Genomic DNA, 18451 nt, shown 5'->3' on the forward strand with positions numbered 1-18451 from the left:
TTGGTACCAAGCAGATTTATTTTTCTTTGAGATGCAGAATTTGAAAAGTTGGTCTGAGTAAATGCTGAAGACAATACACTTTGCATATTATCTGAGTTGTTAGGTTGCATTTCATTGAACGAAACTTGAGCTATTTTCCCATGAAATATCCTCTCTTAGGTGGATACAGCTTAATGTAGGCACTTCACATTCGCACTTGGATGATGGCCAAGCAATGTCCGGAATGGTTTATGTTTCTGTTGTGCAGACTCGCAGTACGTTTGCATCATGATCACATTGCTGGAGAGAATGTTTGAGAAGATCTGTATAAACGCTATAAAACGGCTGGGTATAAAGAGCATGGAGTATGGTCACTCGAGAAGACGGATGTTTTCATCTGGGTATAATGGGATGATTCAGGGTTCACTGACAAAATATCGACCCCCAAAATATCCCCATACCAAAATATCGTGACCAAATATCTATGTAAGAAATATCATCATCCTATACTTATAATGGTAAGCAAAAACAGTTCGAAAAATAATATTGATGTCAGTAATATATTATATATTAACAAATATCGATTACTTAAAAGATTATAAAAATAATATTTTTAATTTATATTATAATTTTAAGTAATATAAAATATATATATATATATATATGATCAAACTTCTGAAATAATACATTTTTGATGTACCATATGACATTTTAAATACATTTTCATTGACAGTTTCAATGTATTTAAAAACAATTGTCGCAGGTTCATATATATATTTTTAACACACATATATAATTATAAGTTTCATATAACTATGTATGTATATATGTACAAATGTACAAATGTTAAAAATAGGTATAACGTTGAGAATTATATGGCAAATACAATCAAACACTCATTTGCGTAAAGCAGGGGCTGATCTTTTCCTGTGTTTCAAGTTGCACATGTCACTTTCATTTTTTATGCTGCACTTTCACTTTGTTGATGGTATAAAATTCACAAAAAAATTGCTGCAACTTTAGGTTAGACAAGGACCGCTTGTGCAGTCGAAACGCATTACCTGGTTGTGTGTGGTCAAATAAAAACTCTCTGCAAGCGAGCCCAAGTGTGCTGGAGTCTGTTTCTGATGGTGAAGCAGGCAGTTGAAGTGATATATATTTTATATATATATATATATATATATATATATAAAAAATCCATTAACATAACCTCTTTAAAAAACAAACCGTTCTAATTACCAACTTGAAATTCTTTAAATTTAGTACAAATCTTTTTACATATGAAAAATATTAATGATTACAAATATTATAATTTTAAATAAACAAAAACATAATAATATAAATAATAACCATATAAAAAAACTTAATAAATATAAAATTGAATACATATACTATTCCTGCTACAATTTATACAAAACTAATTAAACTATTAAAATAAATATATTTATAGGGAAAGTGTGTGTTAGCGGGGAGTAAAATGTACTATTTCCTCTGCAATCTGTGCAACAGTAGGGAAAGTGTTGGATTGCAGAGGGATAAAATGTTCTTGCCCCACTCTAGCCCTACTCCAGCCAGTACAATAGTAGGGAAAGTGTTGGATAGTGGAGGGGTAAAATTTACTATAGCCACTCCAATCACTACAATAGTAGGTGCATTTCTGGAAATACAACTCTCCCACATGGAGGCACACACATGCCGAAGCAAGAAAACACCTTGAAAGCGTTTCACTCTCATAAAATGAGGCACATCAAAAGACAGTTTTCAGAATAAAGCATGGGGTATTATTTATGCAACATTATACAGAAAGGTTTTTCCAGATGTTAAATGAAACAACATATAAATGTATATAGAAATATATATGATCAAACAAAATGGACAAGTTTCATGACTTAAAGCAAACTTTTTTCGCTGTCATTTGTTGAAAACAACGTGAAAGGAGGGAGAGCACAACTGCTGTGTAAGAAACCCCTCACCCACCTACCTAGTAGGTGGCATGCTTCATCATCGGGGCCCAACTGGATTGTCTAGCACAATCCAGTTGTGCTACAACGCCTGAGATACAGCGGAGCAGGGTTATGAGCAGTGAGTGGAGTGCTATGTGAAGTGATTAAGAGTTAAAAAAGTCTCTGGGAAATGCCCTGTGAAAAACTTTAATTATAAGGGTCCCAGGACTAATGTAAAAAAGGAGGGGATAAAATTAGGAATGTTATTTTCCTTGTATCCCTAGAAACTAAGGTCAACTAGTTTCAGCCTTCATTATAGTTCTAGAGGCTTTCGTCAGGACCAACCAAAATTGAGTTAAAAATAATTTTGGTGAATGGCCGTAAAAATATATGGGCCAAGTGTAACTATCAGCACACACCCTAAAGTGTGCTGTGAGTGTGGTGATGAGGTACTCACAGTAACTCCGTTTGAGGTTACTTGAGTAGAGAGGTTGTTAATCCTCTGGAGTTAGAACGCCGTATGATTCTCCGCTTGCCGGTTCCGCTTGTTCAGCTGAACAAGCGGAACCGATCGCCGCCCTAGGTATCACGGACCTGTTCTCCCTTACAAACTGGCAAGCGGAGAATCATACGGCGTTCTAACTCCAGAGGATTAACAACCTCTCTACTCAAGTAACCTCAAACGGAGTTACTGTGAGTACCTCATCACCACACTCACAGCACACTTTAGGGTGTGTGCTGATAGTTACACTTGGCCCATATATTTTTACGGCCATTCACCAAAATTATTTTTAACTCAATTTTGGTTGGTCCTGACGAAAGCCTCTAGAACTATAATGAAGGCTGAAACTAGTTGACCTTAGTTTCTAGGGATACAAGGAAAATAACATTCCTAATTTTATCCCCTCCTTTTTTACATTAGTCCTGGGACCCTTATAATTAAAGTTTTTCACAGGGCATTTCCCAGAGACTTTTTTAACTCTTAATCACTTCACATAGCACTCCACTCACTGCTCATAACCCTGCTCCGCTGTATCTCAGGCGTTGTAGCACAACTGGATTGTGCTAGACAATCTAGTTGGGCCCCGATGATGAAGCATGCCACCTACTAGGTAGGTGGGTGAGGGGTTTCTTACACAGCAGTTGTGCTCTCCCTCCTTTCACGTTGTTTTCAACAAATGACAGCGAAAAAAGTTTGCTTTAAGTCATGAAACTTGTCCATTTTGTTTGATCATATCGTTCTGGGGAAGAGGACAAGTTTTCCTTTTCCTCGCTCTCTTGTTGTTCTTATTTATTTTTTATAGAAATATATATGCAAGTATGCAAATGCAACTATTTAATGCATGGAATAAAATACACGCAGATAATAATTATAATAATACCAGACACCCACTGCAAGAAATAAATATTGTTAAATGTAAATAATCAGACACAAGGAATAAAAGAAAAGCATGAAAAAATATTAAAATGTATACACTGAAAACATCAGATGAATATAACCACTGGAGACTTGAATGTTCACACAGTCACACTCACACATCACAATGCCAATAATCAGAGAAAATACATCACCAGCTGCAATAACTTCATCTTAGCCCACTGTAGCCTGGGGGATTTACAGCCGGGTCAAGAGACTCAGTAAGCCAGGAACTCCTACACTGAATAAGAAGTGTTCATCCTTTCAGGTCCAAAATCCCGCTTTCCAAGTCAACAAACCCCAGTTTTATAATCTCAATGCACTAGAAGTTTCCGAGAGGACCCCCTCTGCGGCACGGAAACTTAGAGGAGTTGGCTAAACTCACACAAGCATTCCAAAGGCAAAGGAGTTCTCAAGTATTCTTCTGTGCTCCCAAATGTTCCAGCCCCTTATCTTAGTGAAGCTTACGAAAGTAGAAAACATTTCCAAAAGTACAGAAAACATCTCCAAAAGTACAGAAAACATCTCCAAAAGTACAGAAAATAATTTTGAACGTGAATAGCCTAAACCACATGAGTGATACAGGGCCTGCTTGTGTGTGCAAAGCTCAAGCTAGACAGAGCCAGAATTCAAGATTTCATGAGGCCATGTCAAAGCCAATAGTAACATTTTCATAAAACTTACCAGTGTACAACACAATGCACATTTGTACACCACTACCTATAGCATCACGCACTTCATTTCCCAATGTACAACATAATGCACATTTGGGCACCACTGCATATAACACTACACTCTGGGACAGAGAAGTTCATTCTACACATTTCTCTCTCTTGCTTTCAAACACACATCCCACACGTTCTGTTCCTGGCAAGGCTGTTACACTCCCACTCTGAAGCTTTAAGGAGACATGAAATGTCTGTGCAAAGTGGAAATAAAATGCCTAAAAGCAATGGCAGTCAAAGGGTCATCACGAGGTCCCAATACATGGGAGTGCCTCTAGCACTACAGTAGGGAAGATGTTGGATAGCGGTGGAGCAACATGTACTTTACCACCCCAATAAGTGCAATAGTAGCGAAAGTGTTGGATGGCGCAGGGGTAAAATGTACTATTCCCACTCCAGTCAGCACAACAGTAGGGAAAGTGTTGGACAGGGAAGGGGTAAAATATTATTTTACCACTCCAATAAGTGAAACATGAGGGAAACTGTTGAATAGCAGAGGGGTAAAATTTATTATTCCCACTCCAGTCAGCACAACAGCAGGGAAAGTGTTGGATAGTACAGGGGTAAAATGTACTATTCCCACTTCAGTCAGTTCAACATTAAAAACAAACAAAATATCTAATTAATTATAATTACTGTATTTCCCTCAATATACCCCTGCAGCACACATGAAATGTAACAAAAGATTCTTTACACAATTAACAATATTAATTTTTAAGTTAATAATCAATATTAAATAAAGAAATATATTAGATGCTTAAAATGTATTTACTTCCCACCCCATACCCATACAAACCCACAACCCACATCTAAAATCTAAAAAAACAATTTAATTGCACAATTATCAAAATGTATTATTATTGAAACAACTTAAAAACTAATTATTTATTCATTGACATTAATTAACTTACCACCCTTTTCCCCTATAAATCCCACACTCTCATCTAAAATTAAACTTAAAAATATTACACAATTCAAATGAATTTGCAACTAAATAACTAATAGTATAATTATAAATTAATTTAGAAATAAATTACTTCCCATTCTTTACCCTATAAACCCCATAACCTGCACCAAAAATAAATAAATAATTACACAATAAACACAATTAATGATCAATTAATTAATTCATATTACTGGACAACTAATTATTAATTAATTGAAAATAAATTACTTCCCACCCTTTAGCCCTACAATCCCACAACCCACACCTTAAATAAATGTACACAATTAACATAATTCATTATTTAATCAATAATGATTAACAACAAATTATTAATTAATTAAAAATAAATTACCTCCCACCCTGTACCCCTATAAACCCCACAACCCACCCTACTTTACCAAAAAGAAATTCAAAGCACAATTAACAAAATTAAATATCAATTGAATAAATAATTTTCAATAACAACTAATCATTAATTTATTATAATTAAATGATTTAAATTGAAGTAAATTTAATAACTACTAAACATTTAACAGTTATATTAAAAAACATAAACAATACTTATACAAAAAAATTACATCATATACATTAAAATATATATCAAAATATATAACAACGATATTTTAAACAGCTTAGTTTTTTGCAAATTATATTAATGACGTCTATACTTTAAAAATCGATATTGCTTACCTTAAAATCGATATTCTTGACATTGATATGCTTGCTGATGATATTTCCATTTCATGATTTTTGAGACTTGATATTTTGGTATGGGGATATTTATTTTTCGATATTCTGTCTAAATACCGTCATTCAGAGAGTAATGATGAGAATGCCTGGATCAAAATCTAAATGACTGCCAGTGGATTCAACAAATTGTCTGCACAGATGTGAAGTGCAATATCGATGAGTCCCAGTGTATGTTACATTCTACGAAGTGAAAGCACAGATTCTGTTTCCTCTTGGTATTCTCAATTTATATGTGCTTACATGCAAAAAAGTGAAATATCTGCTGTGATTTCAAAAGAATCCTCAAGTACATTAACCCGTTAACTGCAGCGCAAATTCCGCAGCGGTGCGGGAGTTTTAATGAGTGGGCTGGGCCGCGTCGGCCAACGGATGTGCGCTCACCGAACGGGTTAAGTAAACTGTGATTGGGATTCTATACATTTGTATCGCAATATTTATATATTTGTAATTAAGTGTATAATAGCAGAGTAGAATGGCAGTATAACACAGTGATGGACTGACCTTTTCAGAAATGTTGCTTAATGTCACCTCAAGATATAAAGCCTAAACATAAATAATTAAACCCAGGTAGGTGTGTAGTTTTACAATGTACTTAATCTAAAAATAAAACATAATATATATATATCGTATTTGATTGCAAATTGAAACCTACCAGTAGCGGCTCCTGGAGGGAGTGCTGCAGGGCAGTGGGGCAGGGGAGGGACAGGATGGGGGGTAGTAAACTCCGGCTCACGGCCGACTGGAGTAATGTAAATAAATACATTTTAAAAAAGAATTACAATGCGCGCGCTGCATCACCATTTGGCGTTTCAGCGCGCGCAATGAAATTCGTTTTATTTATTTATTTATTTATTTACATTACTCCGGTCGGCTGTGAGCCGGAGTTTACTACCCCCCACCCTGCCCCTCCCCACGCCCCACCTCCCTGCCCCGCAGCTCTCACTCCAGGAGCCGCTACTGAAACCTACTATATGTTTAAAATATGCATGTGTGATAGTAAATGTAATATTACTCTTGCAGGAGAAACCCAACATTTTACAAATACATTTGTGGGTAAAGACGTCTCGATTATGGGACTACCTTTGGCATTCTATTCTGGGATGTATGCTTATGCAGGCTGGTAAGTTCACATGAATCTACCATGATTTTATTGTACGCAAACCACATTTTTCAGCTTTTTGGGGTTTCTGTTGCTAAGTTTGCTGCATTATAAAAACGGTGTGTCTGATGTCTTGCTTATTATCCTGTTGGCCTCTCTGTCCTTCTCCACCACGTGTCTCTTCCTGTGGTGTAATTTCACAAAAACAAAGCAACAGCGGAGGTGATGTAACGAATCCCTAAAATGCCACTAAAATGAATGGAGATAACATTACAAAATGTTTGGTTTACTTAGTGGGTCACTGTTGTTTTTGTTCAACTTTGTTAAAATGTAAAGGGTGCACCTTTTTTAGGTGGTGCCTTGACAGCGCTTGGACCATCTGCAAGACCTGTTATATCTCTTCTGTTAGCTTTTTGCAAACCCACCAATTGCAATTGGTTGTTATCTGTGACATTCTGAAATGCTGGCTTGTTATTGATGTTTTGTTGTAAATGTCCCTCCTTTGTGTGCTTAGTTTCCGCCCGAGCGATTTCACAAAGAGCATATTTTGTTTGGCCATCACACAGCACGTGATGGCCCCTCCTCCTTCCTCCTGCCTGGGCATTGCAGCCTTCTTTTTAGGTCTCGCCTGACCCAGCGCATGCGCTGGTCTGGCGAGACTTATTGAGAGGGCTCCAAAAAGTGCTACCAGGCTACCCTAGAGCTACAGTGCATGTGCGCTGGCGCGTGCGCCGCGCTTTACCCCGATTACTTTCACTTTCGCGGCCACTTTGATCGCGATCACTTTCACTTTCACGGCCGTACGGCCGCTTGGCATAGCCAATAGGTCTCGCTTTTGGGACCTTATAAGTATTTAGTTATGCAAGTGTTGCATGGCTAAACACTTAGAAGGTCCCGAAGGCGAGACCTATTGGCTATGCCAATGCTTGTTTTAGGTTGAGCCTCGTTTTCACCCTTGCTCCATGTGTGTGTCACCCACACTCATTCCCCCAAACCACCTTCCTCCCAGCTCTTGTGCATCTTGCTGCAGACAGCTCTGGATCTGGGATGAAGTGGAAGGAAAGTGAAGCAAAATATGACCCTCCCGCTAGTAATACTCGTATCTGGTGTCCTTGCTGCATCTGGATTCAGGGAAGACTGTTCACTGACAGGGAGCTTTGGAGCTCACTCCCTCATCCCACCTACCCTGCTGCTGATCCTGCGAGGCTTACATGATGCACGGCAAACTAAGCTTCCAGTGTAATGGTTTCTGAGAAACTGCAGCTTCCATGGTGAGTGGGCACCATACAGTGTGAATGGAATATTATCACTGCTTACGTTTTGGCTCTCAACTATATTTCTTCTATTTCAAGCAGACACCGGTAGCTGCGGTGCATGTTGTCTAAATCTGAGAAAGGAATAGAATCACATTTCAAATGGAGAACGCATTGCAACAACCTACTGACGTTGTTGTCTTAAGATATAGGACATGGGAACGCGCTGCTTTCTCTTTAAAATCTTGTTCCCACTCCAGCGGGGGTTTTCATATTGTATTTCAAGCCGGCGGAAATGACATTGTGGGCTCATAAAAACATTGAACACGCGCCTGGGAGATAAAAAAAAATGCTCTCCAGGACAATATGTAAGTGGTATATATATGAGCTACCTCCAATAAATCTGACTAAAAAGCACACACTATCAAACAAGATGAGGGAGTACTCACAAACGACAGAGAGCTGTCTATAGAGTATTGGTATGAGGAGCAAAAGAAGAAAAAATTGTTTCTTAAGAAGACCTCTCACTCACCAACCTGGTTGGTGACATGCTTCATCATCGAGGTCCCACCCAGATAGCCGAGTGCCATCCGGGTGTGCTGCGACACCTGACTACAGTGGAGCTGGTTTTTTTTGAAGGTGAATAGTGAATTTTTTTGATAAAAATTGGCCGAATTTAACCCAATTGAAAAACTTTATTCTGGGGTAATCGGGACAATGATTAAAAATAGTGAAGACACCAAGAAGGGTTAAATTGACCCCTGGTATCTAAGGATTTAGTGAAAAAAGATAATTAGGGTCTACATGTTTCAACCATATTGTTGCGATTGCTAAGGTTTTCATCAGGACCAATAAAACATGACTCGGGAGGTACACACTCGCTAAGGTGTGCCCTGTCCTCGGTCAAGAGTAAAAACCTAACCCGTTACTCACGGTTAGGGAACCTTTCTTCAAGTCTTTGAAAGGAAAAATTTAGAGAGCAATGTTATCGCATCTCCTGGGGAACGGGAACACGCGATTCGTAGCTTCTAAATTCAGAACCACAAATCAGTCTGCTATTGCGCCTAATCGTGAAATGCCCGATCTCCCGGTCGACAGGGCACACCTTAGCGAGTGTGTACCTCCCGAGTCATGTTTTATTGGTCCTGATGAAAACCTTAGCAATCGCAACAATATGGTTGAAACATGTAGACCCTAATTATCTTTTTTCACTAAATCCTTAGATACCAGGGGTCAATTTAACCCTTCTTGGTGTCTTCACTATTTTTAATCATTGTCCCGATTACCCCAGAATAAAGTTTTTCAATTGGGTTAAATTCGGCCAATTTTTATCAAAAAAATTCACTATTCACCTTCAAAAAAAACCAGCTCCACTGTAGTCAGGTGTCGCAGCACACCCGGATGGCACTCGGCTATCTGGGTGGGACCTCGATGATGAAGCATGTCACCAACCAGGTTGGTGAGTGAGAGGTCTTCTTAAGAAACAATTTTTTCTTCTTTTGCTCCTCATACCAATACTCTATAGACAGCTCTCTGTCGTTTGTGAGTACTCCCTCATCTTGTTTGATATTATGTAATTAGGGGAATGGGAGTATCCCCCCTTCAATGGTTTCCATTGATAAAATCCCTTTCTCTCCATTTTTGTTTTTCAATAAAAAGCACACACTACAGATGAGGGTTGTGCTCAAAAATATTTATTCAGAATATCAAAGCTGCTTGACTCACTTTTTAAGATTCAATGAAGTACTTGTGTAGTACAGTCATAGTGAATAGAGTGGTTGCTGTTGAAGGCAGAAAAGTAAAATTGTATGTTTTTGGGGCTGAAATCAGATTTAGTCTAGCCAACTAGGGAAACACACGGCAATCGCTCTAACCTCCCCATTTGTAGGCGTTAAGTTGATTTGCAGATGTTCATTAAGCATGAGGGGGAAAAGCTTAGGCATAAGTCATACTGCAGAGTTGATACTCTTTGCCACTCCCATCGTGATGGAAAGGTGACTTTTTAATCCTCTTTTAGGCTCCCTTTGCTGCGTTGTTACTGCTTTGGCTCAGCATTATTGGTTAGAGCAAATTAATTACCCGCCATTGTCCACTAGACCGCTGGTCTGTTCATTTAAACAGAACATCTTTCCCAATTTACTGCTTTTCTAATTGTCATCAATGCGCATCAAAACTTTAGGCCTGTGTGGCATGATTATATGCCAGTGTCTATAGCTAAGCAGTGATTTTAGTTAGAAATAGTGATGCCTGTATTTAGCAGAAACTTTTCATATGTGCAAAACATGGGCTTGTTTTTTATACGCAGCTAAGCCAACTCCTACTATAATTCTCTTGCCGCTTAGCAATGTAACCTTTCTCTTCCCACTGCCGCCTTCATTCTTTTTCCCACATCCTGCTTTATGTTAAGTTTCATGCGGGGCTGCTCCTTCCTTCAAAAAAAGAAAAATGTTCTGTGGCGAGCTCTTTATAGTTTTCTTTTAATTTAGCCCTCTAAGATGGGTGTCTACCCTACCGTCTTAGAATGGTAAATTAAAACTAAATAAACCCAAAGGGCCCGATTATGATGGCGGGCGGACTTCGCCCCCGCCACCCTACCGGGGATTGGGTATAGCCCAACAGGCTGTCGGCGGTCCCGCAGTAGGCATTTTGATGCAAATGCCACAACGGTGGTCGCAATGCCAATATTTGGCATTGCGGCGGGGCTGCTGGCTGCAGCACCCACCAGAATGCAAAAAAGGGACACTGCACATATCTCTGCACTACATGGCAGACACCATTCTATGCCTGCCACATGGTGCAGGGATATGTAGGGGGCAACATAGGTGCCCCAAAAATCCCATGTCTGGGGGCCAGGAAGGTAAGGGGGACCCGCTGGTGGCCTCCATTTTCCTTTCCGCCAACCTTTTCATGGCGGGTTCACCGATATGAAGAGGCCAGTGGAAAGGAACATAGCAATGCCTTTCGGCGGTGCCTGGTAGGCACCCGCCAACATTGTAGGCATTACGCCGCCTCTATTGGACCAACGGGTTCCTTGAACCCATCAGATCCATGACGGTCAGTCTTTCCAACCACCACACAGCCGCCCGCCATCCAAATGTGGCGGGTGGAAAACTTGTTTGCGATGGAGGTAGGACAACCATCATAATTGGGCCCAATGTCATGGTGCATTTGCACGTATATTTGGTGCTTTTTTTCATATGCATTTTTTATTAAATAATGGGTGCTCCGTGTCACCTGCTATACATTACATCCTGCATTTTAAGATCCTTTTTTCCTATTTTCATTCTTCCATTGACGCCACTTTATATTAAAATAGCCATAGCTTTACTGTACAGTTGCTATAAAAGCATATAATATGGTATAGCCTGTACTTTAAAAAAAAAATCTGCAAACAGAAAACATAAATAAAACACATTGCCATTTAAATGCCAATAGCTCCATCTCCAACAAATGCAAGACCTCTTGCATTGCAAAGTTTGTCTTAAATAGTGCCAGAACAAAATCACACACACCAGCTATGAGACTAGAAAAGCTACAGGAGCACTGCTGGGGAGAAAATCGCCCTGGCTGGTGTACAGTCGTCCCTTGCCCTGAGTGCCAAACATCAAGAACCTGTATCTTGGTTTTTCGGTTTTTGTCCCCAGCCTCACGCTCATCCAGCATGTACCTGACGGCCTAGGCCTGTCCTTTGATGTGAGTGTGGTTATAGACCCTAAGGGGTGCACCAAGCACCTTCTCTTTAATACCAGAGAACTAGAGTCATTGTCAAGGGTAAGGCCTTATAGAGAGGTGTGGCAGCATTCTGTATTTCAGTTAGTCATATAGCCTTAACCAGACCTTTTTATCCGCATTGTGGGAGTGGTGGACAACTCAATGCTATAAGTTAGACCCAGAGCTTTATGTTAACATCCCTGCTCATGTCTGCCTGTAAGTATGTGTGTCCTTATGTCTCGGGGCAGACCACAGGCAGATCACGGGATGACCGAGTTGCTTGTGTCCGAGGGCTGGTCCGTGGTTCAGCGGTGACGCACAGACCTGAACACCGCTGCTGCTCACTGCTCCTTGCTGCAAAACTTCCGGCGTCTCCCACATCAATCGTGCAAAACTATGGCAGAAGTTATAAAAACTTGAGTATTCCACCAACAATTCTAAAACAACTTGAACTATTATACACAGAAACATGGGTGCATGTAAAATTAAAAACAGGGTCACATTTATCATGCGAATCCCAACTACCAAGGGTCTGAAACAAGGGTGCGTTCTCGCGCCCATGTTATTCAACCTCTTTATGTCAGACCTGTCTGTGAGGTTGGACAAATGCAACCTGCACACCCCAAAACTCGGCAAGATGACTATCTCAAACCTCCCATATGCAGATGACCTAATTTTAATAAGCTGTACCCCAATCGGTCTACAACATTTATTAAACGTAAGAAAAAATACTCTCAAGAAAATACACTTAGAATAAACTTAGGGAAAACAAAAACAATGGCAATAAACTCTTTAAAGAAGAAAACATACCAATGGTTCCTGGACACCCAACGATTAGAACAGGCAAAGCAATATAAATACCTAGGAGTTCTGCTTGACAACAAAGGATCTTTCATCCCTCAGACAGAAGCACTAAGACAGAAAGGAAACATCATAACCTTCGCCATGAAAAGAAATCATTCTGCAGCCTTCACCGACTCCTCTTCTTGAGGTCATTCAAACCAAGCTCATCCCTACAATAGCATATGGGAGTGAGGCAATGCGAGGTAGAGACGAAATTACCGTGGTAAGAATAACCACCAGGACGCATAGTGCGATTTTCCACATTCCAAAATTCACCTCTCCAGCACAAATAAGGTTAGAGTTCGGGCTCCAGAAACAGACCCTGGCAAGAAGAGGGGTCTATATAAAGTGCTAAAACAACAATTGATGCACAGAATGTATAACACTGTCATACATTCACCCCAGTACAGAGATCTGGGCCTAAATCCATTGTTTTTTTGCTCCCCATGCCATTCCAGTTTGTACCCAGCCATATGCAAATCAGTCTTGACCCTGCGCCCTGTGGGAACAGTCCATTCCGAATTGCCAGGCCAGGTCCTCCCTGGACTGGAAACAAGCATCCTAGAACATGTTTAAGGGTTTCACCTCATCAGCCAGGATAGCTTGACTTCAGTGGCATGGAGAGCACAGGACCCGCGTCTGGGCATACCAGTACCACTCGCGGTGACAAATGCAAAAACAACAGAACAATGTCATACATTCACCCCAACACTGAGATCTGGGCCTAAATCCATCGTTGTTTTGCTCCCCATGACTTCCAGTTTGATATAAAATGCTGGCACGAAATCAGAGGGGCAGAGGAAAACACACTTAGCTGGCATCTCTGGGTTGACCTGAGACAAAAAGGAACAATGCCAGCTGCAGTATACCCCAAAGCCTCTCTAAAATAGCTAGGGCTGGAAATTGCCTGGGATTCATCTGCAACTCACACCAGTTTTAAGAAGGTGATCTCTAAATCAATCAAAGCACTCTCAACTGTAGAAGACAAGGTCACACTTGCAAAAAGGGCCCACGGCTGGCTTGTGCTCACGGATTATGTAACAGCCAAACCACAATTATATACAAGTGTAGGGTTTAACATCACACTGAAAGAGAAATACTTAAATTATTGGCTGGGCTCAATGTCAATCCTGCCACACCTTCTGCCTTTGAAGAGGATGACCGATGATAATACCTGCCGTCTATGAAATCAAGGACTGGAAGATCTCGTCCACATAATCGGCACTTACCCAAGCATGGGCAAAGAAAGACGTTTATTACTTCGTCCACTCTTCAATCAATCAGGGGTCCGTACCTGCAGACAGGCAGTACTAGCCTGCTTCAAATCAGATTCCACACAACTGATTTGCAGCTTCACAAAGTTCCTTAATTCAGTAGAGAAGCGCCTGCACTTAGCAACAAACACAGCTGATAACAAGCAAATGACTCAAGAGACATTCTCCGGGGAGACCTCTTAATCACACCTTCTGTCATTTTTAAAAAGAAGGACTTTTTAACAAATTTTAATCTGTACTACTTTGTATTTTATATGCTTTGTATATGCAGTGTTTATTATTAATCAAGTATAATACATTGACTCGACTTGACGTGTGTCCTTATGGATCAGAGAGAAGGAGACCTTGGAAGCATATTGCTGACATTGCTGTCACTGAAGGGAAGGGTTCTAGCCACTGAAGGTGAGAAAAGGAGACAGGCTAATTCAATAAGTTACTTTTGCTGCAAAGAGTCGAAGAACAGACATTTTGTACAGGGTGTGACTGCTGTCTCTACTGTTCAGAGTGTTGTGTCCTTTAGAAGAAGCAAGCCTTTTTTCTCTCTTACTAATCACTGTTAGAATGGCTTTTGAAAGGCAGGTACCCCTCTTTCTGCCTCTTTTGTCGATGCTCCAGTTTGGAGACAACACTACTGTGAGGAGGATTACTCTAGGTAAAGGCTGAGTCTGAGATCAGCCTAAAAAAATAACCTGAAAGGAGAACCGACCAAAACCGGTTCTGTAAGTGAAGAACTGGAATATACATCTCTAATCTGTGATACTTGTATAAAAGTGGAAGCTGTTGACCCACTTTTTCCTGTTCCAAGTTCTCATCAACCAAGAAGGGGCGGGCTCCAAAGAGTTCCCAGAGCGCAACTAAGGCTGGTATCGACAAGACAACCAGCTTCACAGGGATGAGGGGACATCACCTAGAGTCTGATCTGAAGGAAGAACTGTCTTGTTGTTCTGTAATGCATGTAGGTGGCCTATATGAGATAAAAGGGAAGGAGCGAGTATCCATCCATCAGAGACTCACAAGAATGTGAACATTAGGCTAGCATGTTGAAGCTTGTCACATGATCTGAAGCAGATAATCTGCTCTGCTGCTGAAGTGTGCCCGAGCAGTTCACCCAACCAAACCTGCCAGCTGCTAATCCATGGCACTTGCTGGAAGAGTGCCTGCTGTTAAAGCCCATAACATGTGCAGAAGTGTGTTTGAGCAACCTGTGCCACTGAATAACTCACTGTTGCCAAGGCCATGGCACTTGCTCAAGTTTGCTTAAGTGCACTACAGTGCTATATGTTAAACTGGTGCCTGGCGGCAGTCATCTGCTGTGTGCCCAAGCAACTCTCCTCCTTGCTGAACCGCTGACCAGAAGAGTGCCTGATCAAACTTTGCCATCGCAATCCAACAGTGATGCACCTAGAAGCAGCCCAACTGTTGCCAATCTGACCTTAATGAGGACTGCATCACCACTTTAACCCCCAGGAAGTATGCCCAGCTGAGCCGCTGATTTCTCAATCACCAGCTGGCTCACCATGTGCCCAGAAGATGGCTGCTGATCAGAAGACAGCCTTCCTTGTGTCTTCTTCTGGCGCCTGACTCTGCCTAATGGCCCCATCTGCTCCCAGCTCAGAGCAGTGGGTCAGTACCTCTGTGGCATTAAGTCTTCCCACACCAAGAGGAGGACAAGGGCTGAAGCCTGTGAAGAACCAACTAGGCCTACAAGAGAGACTCACATTAGCATGAAATCTAAGACTGAGAGACTTAGCACACAAGAGGAGAATATCATCAATACTTGAAACACACACCAGAATTACCCTACTGCTGGAGTAGAATGAAAGGATGAGGAGGGGAGCACAATGGGGGTCAACCCCACCCATAAGACAGAGGCCGTGTACTAGAGACTTTAAGTCACTGTGTTTGTGTGGCTGAGGCACAGTAGCCCCTTCTTGCTCGTGGCCGACCGGAATCTAAAGAGATCAGTAGTTAGACTGGCTATATAGCAGGAATATTAATAACTATTCACAGTGATTATAATCATCAACATAGGACTAGCAATTGTTTCTATAAGAGAGAAGTAAGGACATCCCTCCAGTTACGGTGTGATCTGAGAGGGAAGTCAGTCCAATGCCATGTGCTCATGTTACTCCTCTCCATTTGAGTCCTTCTGTGCCTATACCAGCTCCCAATGCATCCAAAGGCCATCATCCACACAGGATCATCCCTGGTAAGCTTGCCAGTGTGAATGGGTGGAAACGTTGGGTATGGCTGTGGGTGAGTGCTTAATTTGTGTCCTAGGAATTAATATAGCACCTCACTGATTAGGTCTAAGTAATGTCAATAGGCATTTCGTTTACCTTGTGCTCCTGTTCAGAGGTGGCATGGCCTATCAGTTTGGAATGAATTATTACTTTCAAGGGAGGACTGAAATTAAATTGCATGATTGGTCCTTGTCTGGAAGGACATAGTTGAGGCAGAAAGCTAAAAACATAGCAGCAAAAAATCAACCAAGAGTAGATACCTAAGATTGTGAGTAATTGACCAGATTCTATCCATGGTTTTTGTGCCGTGAATGTGTTGTGCACTAAAAGATAAAGGATAAAGTACATGGGCAATGTCCATTCATTCTGAATGTCCCATTTCCTTCTATCAAACATTTTTTCCTCCCCCATCAAATATGCCACTTAGTGCATGATGTAATATTAATAGAAAAGCACTCCCTGCCACCAATATGAATAAAGCTTCCCTCACAGGATCTACAAGATGTCATTCTATAATGAACAACAGTTATTTCAACATGGAAATATTAAAGAGAAATCGAATAAAAACCCCGGTAGTTACTAATAGTACTAACCTTAATGCCAGGTACACGCCTACATATTAGGCTCTTTGGTTAGTGTAAGTTATTGTCTTTGGAAACTTTAAGCCAATTTTTTTAATCAGTCGATTAATTCCTCTTCTATCAACTCTCGCTGATCAGTTCTGCAACTTGACATCTAAGAATATTAGCTCTCGCTAAAGCAGTCCAACAAATATAGGAGTGGGATGAATTTGGTCAAGCTATTAGCATAAAAGCGTTCAAATTTGTTGAAATGTTATTATAGTCATCTACTGTTTTTTCACTAAAATAATACTATATTGTGATACTATCCTCATTCAATCAATTAGTTTATTATTTAATTTGAAAAACACTACTCCTTGCTGCCATATTCTATTCAAAATTCTTTCTTGTTTGGTGTCTTTAGAAAATATATTTGTGGCTATCTTAAAGCAGATAATAATTCCATGAAAACCTTCATCTATAGGGAGCTTTTTCTAGTAATTCAAATTTTCAGTTACCTATTAAAAATCGGCTACATGGTCTAAAAACAGGAATATCAGCTTCCTGGTTCGGTAATTCTCTGTAAAATGTTCACTGTTAAGGTAAACAAGTTTTCAAATATACTATTTTTTATTTTTAAAAAAATCTTTTTTTATCTCCTGTGTTTTTATTTTTTTTAAATATGTCCACATTATCTCCAGTCACAAATCAAACAATCATTGGCAAAGCCACTAGATCTGGTGTTGGCCGCTAGCCTTTTTTCTTTGGCAATTCTTGTTGAATTCTGCCATGGTTTTTGCACAATGCAATTGTTAAACCACTAGGCCCTCATCAATCTAAAAAAACATTGGCTAAAGACAAAACTTTTTTTGATCTAAAAAAGCACACATTAACAAGGTAGTCCCTGGGTCTAACGGGAACTACGTTGTGTGTGGATGTGCTCCATGTGTAAGGGCAGCTTATAGTAACTCACAGTGAAATCAGCCAATGGTTGAAGTGGGCTGACCCACTGTGCTGTGATGCATGTTCGAGTTCGTGGGAAAAAAATGTTTATGACACAATAACACACTAATGGATGACATCCAGCTGGAAACCTCTGTTAGTATGTCATACACATAGTTTTAGTAAAATCAAAAGGTCCTTCCTGAATAACAGCAGAACTAAAAAAGCCATTTGGCTGGCATTTGCTGGCAGCGGCTTGCCTTTCCTAATGCTGCTTTTGTAATGTTGTTTACATCTTTATTACAAATAGATAGAGAAGCTTGCTAAGATAGATGAACAGAGGCTTGCAAAGATAGATGGGCAGAGAGATAGATGTATGGTTGTTAATGTTTATGAATTCGGACTGTGATAAAAATGTTATGTTCCTTTCTGTATAAAGGCCAGCCGGTATAAATTCAACTACTTATTTATTGTGTGACGTATTTGCTCTTTTTGTAAATGATTTCAAATCTAGAGAAACATTAATCTGCGTACCTAACTAAGCAGTGAAATTAGTGGAACCGAAAAGAGGATCTTTGCAATGAATATACCACCAGCATGGACATAACATGGCAGAAACTTGCTACCAATTTCCCAAAAGCTTAGCTTAGAAATATATTTCACTCAAGAAAGAGCAGGCACTTTCATTCCTCCTAATGGCAGGAAAGCTCAGAGCACAGGCCTCTAATGCATGGCGCATAAGTACCTCTGAAATAGTTCAAGATGT

At 40.2% G+C, this 18451-nt stretch overlaps 1 protein-coding gene across 1 annotated transcript in view; it reads left to right on the forward strand.

Annotated features, from left to right (window-relative positions):
* Window positions 1-18451, forward strand: part of LOC146862282 (cystine/glutamate transporter-like) — a 682155-nt gene that overhangs the window by 260123 nt on the left and 403581 nt on the right. The window contains exon 5 of the mRNA XM_085641482.1: window positions 6781-6880. Within this exon, the coding sequence (XP_085497608.1) occupies window positions 6781-6880 (100 nt within the window). The remainder of the gene's footprint in view (window positions 1-6780; window positions 6881-18451) is intronic.

This window comes from Triturus cristatus, chromosome 2_2, assembly GCF_964204655.1.
Source record: "Triturus cristatus chromosome 2_2, aTriCri1.1, whole genome shotgun sequence".
Lineage (NCBI taxonomy): Eukaryota > Metazoa > Chordata > Amphibia > Caudata > Salamandridae > Triturus > Triturus cristatus.